Raw genomic sequence first — 14,154 nt, 5'->3', positions numbered from 1 at the left:
ATTTGCGCCCACGCTGTAAAAGGAGACTCCAGTATTACTATTTCACGCATTATATACTAATAAATATTGCGTAACAATTACGCCGGATTAGGTTTTATTTCAACCTCTCTACGATTTGAAGTTCTTGCGACGAACGCGGTTATGACATTTTGACGATTATTATTATTATTATATTATACTGTTATTGTTGTGGTATTATATGTTATATTATTGGGTGTAGTGCAACTCTCCTCGGTTACACTGTATTTTAATAACCGGACGGAGAGGTAACGACGGTAGTTGAGTAGTGTGTGCCAAAAACAAAAATTGCGCAATCCGTATTATGGCAAATAAAAATTCGCGTTAGACTATGGTTTTGTAGACTTCGAGATATACCGAGAGGATGACTTATAACGAGAACGGCATTTATTTTGCTTCAGATTACGTCATTTTGTCTTGACGACCCCGTTTCTTCGTCGCGTGTGTTCAAAAAAATAATTATTCTTACAACCTCCTCTGCTCACCCCCACCATAAAAAATATATTCGGTAATGGTTTATATAATTTGTTTTGAGAACCAATGCAGCAACAAGCACGTGGCGGAAATACGTTGTCGCGAATACACAATATCGTCAAATTATTATTATTATTATTATTATTATCATCATTTTTATTGTTTCCTTTTATCCATTACACGTCTCATATAAGTTCTATGTCGACGACGACCACCGCCGTCGTTGCAGTGTACATTTTTTGAAATTGACACGAGCTAACAATACTGGACGCGGTCCTAATAACACACAAGTATTTTTTAAAGTGCTCGTTATTTTGATAATGAATATTCGTACAATGTCGTCTTCGGCGATGATTTCTTACGTGGGCAGCTATGTACCGGCAGTAATACCGATGTGGCAGTCATTGAAGAAAAAATTATGGAAATATAATATTATTAATAATAATAATTTAAACGTTTGTATGGATTGTCACGCAGTGCGGTGGATTCGCATAATAATTCGTTATAATACGTCACGCAGAGTAGTCCAATAGTAGGAACGTTTTCGTAACTCGTTCTCGAACGACCCAAATCTTCCGCTCGCGTAATACATTAATCGTATTTGCAATATTATTATATTTTTGCGTGCGCGCGTTTTAATTTCGAAATCGTCGTTGTCGTCATACATACAACAAACTATGGTAGTTTTTTCGTTAACAGTGTACAAATAATCATATCACACACATGACGTATTTCTATTAGTATTTAATTACAATTTTAGGTCATTTGAAAACTACATTTTTGAAAAAATTATATCATTGACCATAGTTTTTATCTTTTTTTTATTCATTTCTTAATAGAATTTTTAATTTCTATTTCTAATAAAAATTGTTTTCAAAAACGTCAATGTTTTTGAAATAATTAATGTTCTTTGATAAAAGAATCACTCACCTGATACGTAATATCATAAGCTGGTAACGCCACGTTGAATAATATAATTTCTAAGACGGCGACAACGATGACGCGAAGATGATGGATTACACGCGATCCGTGAAGGCTGCAGAAGACGCGTGAAGGGTGAACGCGTATTATGGTAGTCATCTTATAGAAAGGAAAAGTCGTTGGGCGGCGGCAAGCAGGTCCGGACCGCATGGTTTTCCGGCCGAAGACCTTGCGCTTCGCGTGACTAATATGCGATTTCCCACTAGTTGCCGCGGCGGCCGGTCGATCGCACCGCCGCGACGTGCACACAACATGTATTGTAGGTACGTGTGTTTTCACGCCGTTGTCGCCTCGACGACGATGACCTTCACGGGCCGGCGGTCGCTTGGCTCTTCGGAAATCTCAAATTTTTTATTTGTTAATTTCGATTTTTTTTCTCTTCCACGAAACGTATAGTGTCGTTGTCGTCATGCCAAGACAAACACACTACACACGTAACACTGTAAATCGTATTTTATTATATCTGGCAGAATCGAAAGACATAATATTATGTCGTGCAGCGCACACGCCCGTCGTCGTCGCCGCCGCACACAATACGTAACCATAGGCGACGACGTGTATTTTGTTAGAAAGTAGTCCGATTGCGCGCGTCTTATTATCATTATTATTCTCATATTATTATTATGTATGTTGTATGTTTAATATTGTGTGCTAGTGCGAGACTTATCTGTGCCAATGGGTCATGTTATGTTGTATTATCATCGTCCGTCGAAGGTTGGTCGCAACATAATAATAATATTATACTTTACACGCAAATTACGACGATGAGGCATATATTGATTATATGGTTGGATAATTCTCGCTCGCGCATTCGGTCGTCCTCCAGTCATCCGAGTTTGTGCTTCCCGGTCGAGTTATCAAAAGTCGCATTTACACCCTGTGTCCTCGTGGTTGATGTAAAACGCGCATCAACAATTAATACGCGATCACGACGACCTCGATCGGTTTTTTTGTGATTTCCACTCCGGCTTTATAATTTTGCACCGTCCTCGCATCCGCCCCGTTTAATCGTACCGTGTGTCATTGAGAGATGACTTTTTTCCCCTCGTTTTTGCACCAAATTTCGCATGGTTTTTCGGACCTTGACATACGACGTCGACGGTCGGCTGACGAGGACACTTGCGATTGTTTAACGGACGCGCGAAATACGTTCGACGCAACCCAGTGACCCAATTCGATCATAATTTCGCACGGATTGACGTATGACGTCCATCCATACTTGAACAAATATAAAGCATTCGGTTTATGTAATAATTTCAGTCATAAACGTTAATTACCTGTACTTTCCTAAAGTCGGTAAAATATATCTTTTAGTGCGTTATGTTTCTTGGACGTGCGATCGTCGATAATTTACGATGTCTTTTCGTATATACATCTACACGCGAGGCAATAAATAATGTGTGGTTTTCTACTAAAAAGGATATGATACCTTTTTACTATGCGTTACTTATATTTTTATGTACGCTTTTGTCCGTGTTATGTCACCGGTTTATGTGTGGTGTATGTATGTGTGTTGTGTAACATCATAATAATATGTATATCAGACCGGATCTAAACCCCATTTATCGTGCGTATATAGTACTTTCTCCCACCACGCTGCGATACACGCGTGTGATTTGTCCCTCTTTGGCGTCTTTAACGCGTGTGCACTTAAGTTGTTGTTATTATAGTTTTAATATTATTAGTATCATAGTAGGGGTGCAGTTTTAAAACGCAAGCAAGCTTCAGGCTGTAATCATCGGGACGCCGGTCACTGCACATAATAATAAATATAATAAAATACACACACCACACATCGACGACCCAAATCGCATTTTCTATGTTATTATTATTATTATTATTTTGTGACCAAACATCGTGTATATCGGCCGACGCCCTGAAACCGTTTTTTTGAAGTTTGCTTGCCGCCTTTCACTGCGCGAAACCCAACAAAAGACCGACGATCGAGCAGGTGACTGTTATGCTCGCCCGACCACCACAGCCGCCGCCAGGTGCTCCGGCACCCGCTGCCGACAAAAGACTTGCGTGCCGTGTTTTTTCCGTACAATTACCGCGTTGTTGTTTTGGCAGCGGTTTTCGTATGTCGTATTCTCAATTTGGCGCCACGGTGGAACAAAAGAAAAAAAGGTTTTTATCCTTCTCTTTTTCCCTTCGCTCAATAAACGTTGTTTCTTCGACGCACTTTCTCTAATGTGCTATGAAAATGTGTATCGCACTCGAATATTGTTAATATTATAATAATATGTAAAGGCTCCCTTTCCACCCACTCTGTCATCGGCGTTATTTTTTTCACGTAATGATGATTATCATGTATTGTGTCGTTTACCAAGCGGATTATGCAAGAGACGAAATATAACGAATTATATTAAATATAGTATTGTAACGTTTTTGCCAACGTTTCGTCTTAATAACTCGCCTCCACAGCCGGTCGTGCGCACGGTATATCGATACAAATAATATATGTATAATGTAATATATTATATATTATACATATATATACTATATATCGATGTAATAGTAATTTACATTCGCACACGGTCTGCACGTACGCCACTATAACTATGACCACGTGTGTGCTGTGTACATGATTCGTCATATCAATAGTTAGTAAACGAAGACCCCCAACCATCGTAAAATGTTATTCAATATTATATGTTCAATATGATGTGATATTGTGTATAATTTAATGGAGGTACCTATGTATGTATATATGTATATTGTATATAAATATATAATATTTATGGCAAAGTTGTATACGCGTAGCCGCCGGCGCAAACGCGATGCGTAAAAACCGGATTAACACCATACTCTCCGTCGTGTATGCGTATGAATTTTCTCATTTTCGACCTACCACAACATTTACGCACGCCAAGGTTAAGGTTCGTATGGAGGTGGTGATCGCTGTTGGTCACACTGTTTTCCGCCGCCACTACCATCGGGAACACCGCGCCTCATGCGTTTCTTTCTTTTTCGATTCAGAATAATTTTTTTTTTATTATTCTAATCATCATAAATGACAGTATGGCACATGGAGTCATGGATATATTATGTTATTATAATGGGGTCGTTATTTAGTTTGGTTTTGGTCGACGCACCTCCAATTGTTTTACAGTACTGAGGTGTGATAGATTTCGAAGGAAACAAAACAAAAATCCGGGTCAAAACTAAAACAAAAATATAATAAAACAAAATGAGAAAATTGATTGTTCGCTATCGGTATCGGTGTTTCTATAGAGGTAATGATCTCAGTACCCGGGTTAATTAGGAGTTTCAACATAATGATAATAGTGAAAAGTTGCTACTCCCTATCGGAGCCTGCAGTCATGGCCCCATAAGATACTACCGCGGTTAGGCTATATTAAATGTATTTTTGTAAAGGTTCTGGTTTTTCAATATTTCTGTACCAATGATGAATCATTTGATTTAAAAAAAAAACCGGAAACATTTTACAAGCGCGTTTACTTGACAACGGTTAAAATATTCAACAAACATTTACCACTGACCGTGTTAGACTTATAATAAAGTCTTGGACAGAGATTGTTCGGAAGAAAAATAGAAGTTTTATTTATTTTAATTAACGTCTTCAATAGGTTTACAATACGTATTGTAATGAATAAAAACAAAAGTTTGCTACAATTTTTATTCTTTCTGATTTTGAAAAATTACTAGATATTTTTTGCCAACTCCCTCCAACAATTCTGGTTGTATTTTTTTAGGGGAAACGGGAAGTTTGTTTTTTTTTAGTCGGGAATTGCGGTCGCCGACCCCAGTTGTCCACGCGAGCGCCCGGGCTCAAGGTCCTCCCCCAAGGCGAATCAATAATCCACGCTGTTTGTCCCTGTTGCTTATATACGGATATTACTAACCACATTATAATAAAAAAAATAATATAATAAGGTACTCCACCGAAAATTTGAAGGCTACAAACTGCAGTGATATTTTTGATTTTTATTTATTGGGTAGGTGTATACACTTTAATTGTATTGGGAACCCACATGGTTAAATTTCGAATGTGCCGTTTATCTGCAGGTTAGAATTTTCCAAGAATCGCGCCAGACAACAATAAAAAAAGGCAATAATAAAAAAGAATCAAAGAACAACGAGTTATACAGCTAAATAATAATGTTTGTGGGGATAACCCCGCCCGCCCACGTTTTGTACATTGCAGCTGGACCAGAGGAGCCAAAAGAATATAACGTCTAGACACTCTGCCAAGGTCGATTGTGCATGTGTGTGTATATTTTTTCTTCGTTGTTGTTATAAAATGTATTAAAGAAGCCTTCAGATTTCAGACCACCCGCAGCAAAAAAAAAATTATTTGTCGAAATTTAGAGCGATTGCTAATTATTATTTATTACTGCTCACGTGCCTTAACAGTAGGTCCTTAAGATTTAACATTTTTAAATGTTATTTCGAGGTGAAAAACTTGAATTACCTCGATATTGCACAGCAGGTGTGTTATTTATGATAATATTTCATAAGTACTTAAGATTATTGAAAATCGTAATTAAAGCTTTAGAGCAATGTTCACTATTAACTTCAACATTTTAAATTTAATAATAAAGTCTTGAAAATATTTTGATTGCATTGCTTTATCGTAATTTGCTATTTATACGCATAAACATAATATGTATATTTTGTATGAAATTGAGCTTCTTTTCGTTGTTATATTATGTTCGGTTTCCGGAGAAACGACCATATATGCACACCGTGCATATAATGCCATTGTTTTAGTCTTATGTACTTGTACGAGGGAGCAACAACTAGTTGCCGTGGAAACGAAAGCAATCGACCACTAGTATACTGTTTTTCTCGCCCCCGCATTGCCGCGTCGTATAATAATGCGTTTATTCTCTAACCATTCTCGCCTAACAGAGAAATAATATCATTCGTACGGCTTTTAGTCGGTAAATAAATACAATAATAACAAGTAGATATAGTACAGCAACTCGTGTTTGTAAGAACAACCACGGTATAAGGAGGTTTTTGAAAACCAAAAATTAGCAGTGGAGGGAAAAATAGCAATAAAACCGCTTAATAAAAAAAATCCGCGGGGTGTGGATCCTTTTAAAATATTTTTAGTTAATAAACATGAAAGGATAGGGGGAAAATGCACACAAGGGAACCACCTTTTAGAAGATGGGCCCCCCCGTTGTCACGTTATTTCTCACAAGTCCCGCCATATTATGTGTTTATACGTCGCGTCCTCACCACCATGTAAAAGCGGTCTCATTACCCTACAAATTGTTTGGTTCTCATACACGGTGGTACAAGTTTGTGTATACAGATTTTCTTAGTTGTATAGAAACCCATGTCAGTCATGTGTGTGTCCGAAAAATTATGTTAATCCTTATATAACGTTAATCGACGTATTAACAAAAGCATTTTTTTTTATTTCAACATTTTATTATTTTCTCTCAGGTAGGTGAGCCATTTATATTTTTTTGTCGCCCCTTGACAAACATGTTCAAGCTATTGTTGTGCGGAGTAGAAAAATAACGGCAAAATCAACAAACGGGCCACCTTGAGTGGTGTTCCTCGAGTCTTAAAATTTGCTTTAATAGTTATAATATATTCTCGGGCATCGGGCGTGTCAAGAATTCAATGTTTTCTTTTGGCAAATAAATATCTGAAGTAGATTACCAAATTAAACTGAACTTGAACAAAGATACTTTACCCATATGTATTAGAATAAACATTTTGACCGCTTTCTGTGTAGAATGTACCAAAATATACCCATTTATTTATAAACTCCAAAAGTCCTTTTATAATTACATTAAATACAATAACAAATATATTAAATTATACTACCCATTAATTCATTTTTGTTTCTAGATTTTTTTATTATTATTATTTAATTATGTCTTCCCTTAAATTTAAAATTTCAAGCTAATATTGACTCATAGTCATAGGTGTTTATTATCTTAAATAATTTTGTTTACAAGTTTAAAGATAAAACGTTTGGTATTATTGTAACAACATCAGAAGTTTAACGGTCGGAAATGTTTATGGTTCATTGACCCTTGTGGCGGTGTGTAGTCACGAACTGAGTGTCAACACAAAAGCTATAGGATGCGCGTGCGCTGCATAGTTAGGGCCAGTAGGTGGGTGGACGCAGGTGACGGCAGAGAGGTCAATGGCGGAAGTGTGCGTTTTCTCCCCGTGGAATCGTGCAGATGATGATGCAGCGTCGGTAACCATAGTAACCCCGCACCGGCTATATAGTTATCGTTCGCGATGACTCATAGTTTGAAAATTCAGAAATACACCAAACACATGAGCCTTTTATTATCCATATATTTATATATAATAAAATATAAACAAACAATATGAATTGAAAAATTATGTATATCATTGTTGTTGTTAGTTGTTTTAATTGCGTTATGTGACGAATTGCTCACTAGCGTAATAATAATTATATGGAAAAATATAATATTAATATTATATTCATCGCTTTACGTTATAGTAGTATAACATTTTTATTGACCTGTCTATTTTGATGTGTTATAGATTTAAACCCGTTGGATTAAATGATGGCTTCTCCTACGCCGTCTCTAGATTCGTTATCCGGATTCAACACGTTCGGCCCGGACTACAATAGATCATTGTCATCTAGCCACTCACCAACCGACTCAGATAGCAGCGGTTCGGGCGTGTCCACAGGTGGCAGTGGAACGAGCAACAACACTGGTCCCCGCAAATGCCAGTTGTGCCATGAGATATTCTCAAACCCGCGAGTGCTTCCTTGTCTACACACGTTCTGTCACGCCTGCTTAGAGAATAACCAGGACCAACCGGAGAAAATCACGTGCCCCAACTGTCACCAGGAGTGCATCCTCACAAACCGCGGAATATCCGGACTGTTGCCAGACTTCACCGTGAACGGATCGATCGAAGTGAACCCTGACAAGTTTGCGGGCGTGTGCAAAGGCTGCAAGAATCTCAACACAAACGTAGTAGCATACTGTTACGACTGTCAGCAAACGCTGTGCGCAAACTGCATGATGGCTCACCAATTCATGAATTGTTTCGAAGACCACCGCCTGCACGGTCTGACGTTCGAGAACGGTGACGATACGAAGAACGCGTTCATACCGACCAGCGTGGGTGACCGCGTGGTGTTCTGTTCCCGTCACAAGAACGAGTCGCTCAAATACTTTTGCCGCACGTGCAACGTACCCGTGTGTAAGGAATGTACGCTCAGTGACCATCAGTTCAGCATGCATGACGTGGAGCACCTGAGCGACATTGGGGTCAAGCTGCTGGACATACTCAACGGAACGGTACAGGAGAGCAAGGTCAAGGCGACCGACATCCGCAACATGGTGAAGAACATTGAACACACATCCAACAAATTGCAGGTGCAGTACCACAAAGCACAGAACGAGATCAACGAGACGTTCGCCTTTTACCGGTCCATGCTTGAGGAACGTAAACAGGAGCTACTGAAGGAAGTAGAGAGCGTGTACAGCGCCAAGCAGCTGACGCTAAATGAGGCGTCACAGAAAGGCTTGGAGGTGGTGGACAAGATCTATCAGACTGGCGAGTTTGTTGACCGTCTGACCAAAAACGCCAATGTGGTCGAATGCCTGCTGTTCAAGAAACTTTTGGACTCCAAGCTGCAGTCGCTGATGAGCTACGAACCCGATAACAGCGTACAGAACATATGTGATCTGGAATTCGTGTCCAACTATCAGGCCATACAGGTGGGCGTACGGAACACGTTTGGGTACGTGCGGTCCAGCACCGAACTGGGAGTGATCGGACCAGGCAAACAGCCGCCAATCGCCCGTCCGACAAACGGGTCGTTGATGAACGGAAACTCGGCAATCATCTCCAACGGTTGCATGAACGGTGGTGGTGGTCCCGCGGACCTGCTGCAGCAGCACAACGGGGGAAACTGCACCAACGGTGGAGGCGGCAACGGAGGTATCATCGAACGTCCGTACTCTAACGGGCTGACGTCCACTAGCCCGCTGTCATCCGGCCAGTACGACACCAACAACATATTGTCCAAGCGATTCAATAGTGTAAACAGTTTGGGACCGTTCTCGGCCAGCTCAATTGGTGACTTGAACTTGAACGCCATCGGCAACATGAATGGAATTAACGGCATGGGTGGTGGCAATGGTGGCAACGGTGGTGGCGGCGGCGGTGGTGGTGGTATGAACAGCATCAACCCGTACGAGAAGTGGTCCAATGGCGGCAGTGGTGACATATTCCAGAACGGCAGCGCTGACTTCCCGCTGACCATCGACAATAACGACTCCATACTAGACCTGTCCAGCAAGCTGTTTACTGCGTCTATATTTCCGCCAAAGTCCCAAATCAAACGGCACAAGATGATCTACCACTGCAAGTTCGGCGAGTTCGGCGCTATGGAGGGACAGTTCACTGAGCCCAGTGGCGTTGCAGTGAACGCTCAGAACGACATCATTGTGGCGGACACCAACAACCACCGAATCCAGATATTCGACAAGGAGGGCCGATTCAAGTTCCAGTTTGGCGAGTGTGGCAAACGGGACGGGCAATTGTTGTACCCGAACCGCGTGGCTGTGGTTAAGCCGTCTGGTGACATAATCGTCACAGAGCGGTCGCCTACGCACCAGATCCAGATCTACAATCAGTACGGACAGTTCGTCCGTAAGTTCGGCGCTAACATACTGCAGCACCCGCGCGGCATCACCGTCGACAATAAAGGCCGCATCGTGGTGGTTGAGTGCAAAGTGATGCGTGTCATCATCTTCGACCAGGCTGGCAACGTGCTGGTCAAGTTCGGTTGCTCCAAACACCTGGAGTTCCCCAATGGCGTGGTGGTCAACGACAAACAGGAGATATTCATATCCGACAACCGGGCACACTGCGTCAAGGTATTCAACTACGAGGGCCAGTATCTGCGGCAGATTGGCAGTCAGGGCATCACCAACTATCCGATCGGTGTGGGCATAAATGCCTCGGGGGAGATACTCATCGCCGACAACCACAACAATTTCAATCTGACCATATTCACGCAGGAGGGCCAGCTGGTGTCCGCCCTCGAGTCCAAGGTCAAGCACGCACAGTGCTTCGACGTCGCCCTCATGGACGACGGCTCCGTCGTGCTGGCCAGCAAGGACTATCGGCTGTACATCTACCGTTACATTCAAATACCTCCGATGTTAATGTAGATCTCATTATTAAGCATTCCTAAAAATTAAATTGAATCAAGTCGCCATGAAAAACAAAAAAATGTCAACGGTATTTTTTTTTGTTTTGTAAAAAAAAATCTGTTAACATTTTTTTCTTTTCTTCTCCCCCACCCAAACTAAAAAAAGTTGTTCGCTCTCTTTGTGTCCACTGCTCATCACACATTATTTTGTTATGCAAAAAAAAAATGTCGCAGGTTTGTGCGCGTTTATTATATACATACATATACATATATTATCATTATGTCCTGAGCGTTTAATGCCTGTCAGGAGTACAGTTACATAATTATGTTTTTATTAATTGAGTAAATTATTATTGTTTCATTTTAGCAAATTCACAGTGTAAACCTGTTACATTTTGAGTACTTAAACCCACAAAAAATATATGTCAGTTAAAAAAAAAAAAAAAAAAAAAAAAAACCATCAACATTACATGTTAGTTTTATTATGATTTTTTTTTTTTGTGTTTTTTTACCTCTAACTTTTAACGTTTTTAATATTTTAACTTCGCGGGGTTTTTATTCTTTGGATGTTTTTTTTAAATACATATTTTATTGTAACCAGGTTAGATTGAAATTCTGAGACTTGTAATTTGTAACTTAAGGACTGTTATTTTGTATTATTATTATGTGAATTAATTATTATTAAACATAACTTTTAAAAAGTAGTAGAAGAAAAAAATAATTAGGCTAGCGAGTGTCTTTGTCCTCTTTAGTGCGCGAAACTTACTTATTTTTGTTATTATTTTTGTATTCATTAAAATGTACTGAAATCCCAGGATAGTTTTCTTACCAACATGCCTTTAAACTAAATTAATTTTAATTTTGTTTAATTGTTTTAATTTTAATTTTAATATTTTTGTTATTACATCAAAGTATCTGCTCTGATTTGTTGAAGCGTTCCTTTCCATGGGACTTTGCTAGTCAAATTTCGGATTCCGAGTCTCCTATTTTTTTTTCGCCACTTAATGTACGGATACTCGCACCATATTTTTTTTAACCTGTATTATTTGAGATAAAATACCTACCTAAAAATATATTATTTAAGTTGTTTATCCTTTATTTTTCGTTCATTTCTATATATTCGAACTCAAAAATATTTTAGTACGTGTACAGGTTTACAATATTTTTTGTCCTAATTATACATTTATTATACATAATTACTTATACTAGAATTATAATAATTACTAAATCAATTTTTGTGTAAGTGTGTAATTCTCATATTTTGCGTTGTTATTTTATATTAATAATCAAGCGTTTAAAACGAAATCTTAATTATAAAACGTACAAACAAAAAGTACTAAATCAACAAAAATTTATAATTTTTTAATTGGGAGTAATAATTGTTATAGTGGGATTGCTCACTAGTTTTTGTTTTTCTTTGTCTAAGTAGTTATTGGATATTATTATTGTTGAGTTTAATTTTAGTTAATTTTCATCTTTTTATATATAAAAAAAGTATAATGTGCGGTATTCCATTAGACTTTTTATTCTTAATTGATTTTTTGTACTTTCGTATTCTTATAGTTAAGGATAATAGTGTCTTCACAGTATTTAATTTTTTTCTTAATTTTTTTTTTTTATGCACCAAGAAATAAAATTAATATGATAATGTAGCTTTAATGTAGTGTTTGTGTTTGTGTTTTACGCGTTTATTATTATTATTATTATTATTATTATTATTATTATTATTATTATTTTTTATTATTATTATTATTATTATTATTTTTGCATTTTTAATGATATTTTCGAATTTATTATTATTTATTATTGACGATTATAATATTAATTAATAATGAGGCATTTAGTTAGCTAATAATAGCTTTGTAAACTTGCGCTTGTCTCTCCATTTAAGTTACGTGATTAGTTGCTAAAGTTCGTGTTCTCGATTTGAAAACAAGTTAAAATAGAAAACGTAATAAATAATGTCCTCGTCATCGTAATATAAGTTAAACAATATGAACACTATCAAATATTATTATGTTTATCAATGAATAATAACACATTATATTATTGTCTCCTATAATTATTTTTATACGGCAATGCGCATTTTTTTGTTTTATTTATTTCTTATTATTTATTTTTATTTTTTTTTTTGTTTAAAGATAATTAAAACTTGTTATACATTTTTTTTTAATATAATTTTTATAATACATGATAATTAATTTCGAAAATATATTTCCAAATATTTTATTTTTTTACTTTCCAAGCGATGTCGCTTTCCAATCAGTAACATAATATTACTATATTTGTATTAACGTGTAAGTTCTTCCAAACGTCCTACTAACATTTTTATTACTTCCTCGTGTGTTTTTTACCTATATAAGTTTTTAATGGCCCATACGTACATATACATTCCACAATTATTTTATTTTTCTTATATCTAAGGTTTAAAAAAAAAAAAAGAAAAAAAATATTTCCTCTAGTCAGTGATTTTTTGTGTGTGGTTTTGAATTATTTTTATTTATATTTTCTGTAAGTAGATTTTATTCGCTTGACATTAGATGATATTATTAAGTAAGTATTTCCCTTAATGTTTGTATGATATATTTTATATTTCGGTTTAGTTTTTAATTTTATAAATTTTATTCCGTAGTTATTAGAACGTCGCACACTTACGACATATTTTATAATAATAAATATGGTAATGACATCGGTACGTCGTGCGTGTGTGAAAACAAACAAACCGTGCCTTTTCATATTGGTAATAATCATTCTTAGTAGCGTAAGGTTAGTGTTCGCCCCGCCCGTATTTGTACACTGGTTTCACGTTTCCTATGTATCGTTTATTATATATAATATGTCCATATAGAGTCGTCATTGGAACAGTATACCATTGACATCTACGACGAATGGCTTATATTATATTATAATAGTTGTAATAGTGCATTTATTTTTTATTTTTATCGTATATTATATAATATAATTTATTATTATTATTATAACTATTAATACTATTATTATCATTACTATTATTATTATTATTATTATTATTATTATTATTGATATTTTAGACTTGTAGACAACGTGTATTTTAATAATATTTATAAATATTATTATTTATTACTATTTAATAATGACCGTGCCAACGTAACTTTTATAGCAATAGAATAATAATTATAAAAATATTACGTAGGGAAAAAGAGGAGAAATTTCCCCCCTGTTTAAATTTACTATGTTATTATCATAATTATCATCATCGCCACCGATGACGTGTAAAGTGAATTTTTGTTCGTTTTCATTAATCATCGCTCACCATAAAGATGGGAGCGTTTCCAATTGGTATTGGTAACAGACACTAATATTAAAAATATATAATATAATATAGATTCCCGAACTCCGAACAATTTAATCAGGGTGCGTATTTTTCGACCGTGTTAAGTTTTGTTTGACATAATATTTACGATTGATTATATTTTATATATTTTACTATTTTAGACTACTAATGATAACAAATTACTACTTTCGGTTAATTCTGCTATTCAGTTATATTTTCC

General features: G+C 36.7%; 1 protein-coding gene across 4 annotated transcripts in view; it reads left to right on the top strand.

Moving 5' to 3' along the window:
* LOC132918493 (brain tumor protein) overlaps nt 1-12,835 on the top strand; it is a 65,929-nt gene extending 53,094 nt beyond the window's left edge. For all 4 annotated transcript variants that reach the window (XM_060979761.1, XM_060979752.1, XM_060979766.1 and 1 more), the window contains exon 3: nt 7,984-12,835. In XM_060979761.1, the coding sequence (XP_060835744.1) occupies nt 8,004-10,640 (2,637 nt within the window). In that variant the 5' untranslated portion in view covers nt 7,984-8,003 and the 3' untranslated portion in view covers nt 10,641-12,835. The remainder of the gene's footprint in view (nt 1-7,983) is intronic.
* The last annotated feature ends 1,319 nt before the right edge of the window (nt 12,836-14,154 follow it).

This window comes from Rhopalosiphum padi, chromosome 1 (assembly GCF_020882245.1).
Source record: "Rhopalosiphum padi isolate XX-2018 chromosome 1, ASM2088224v1, whole genome shotgun sequence".
Classification (NCBI taxonomy): Eukaryota; Metazoa; Arthropoda; class Insecta; order Hemiptera; family Aphididae; genus Rhopalosiphum; species Rhopalosiphum padi.
This window is presented reverse-complemented; position numbering and strand designations above follow the sequence as displayed.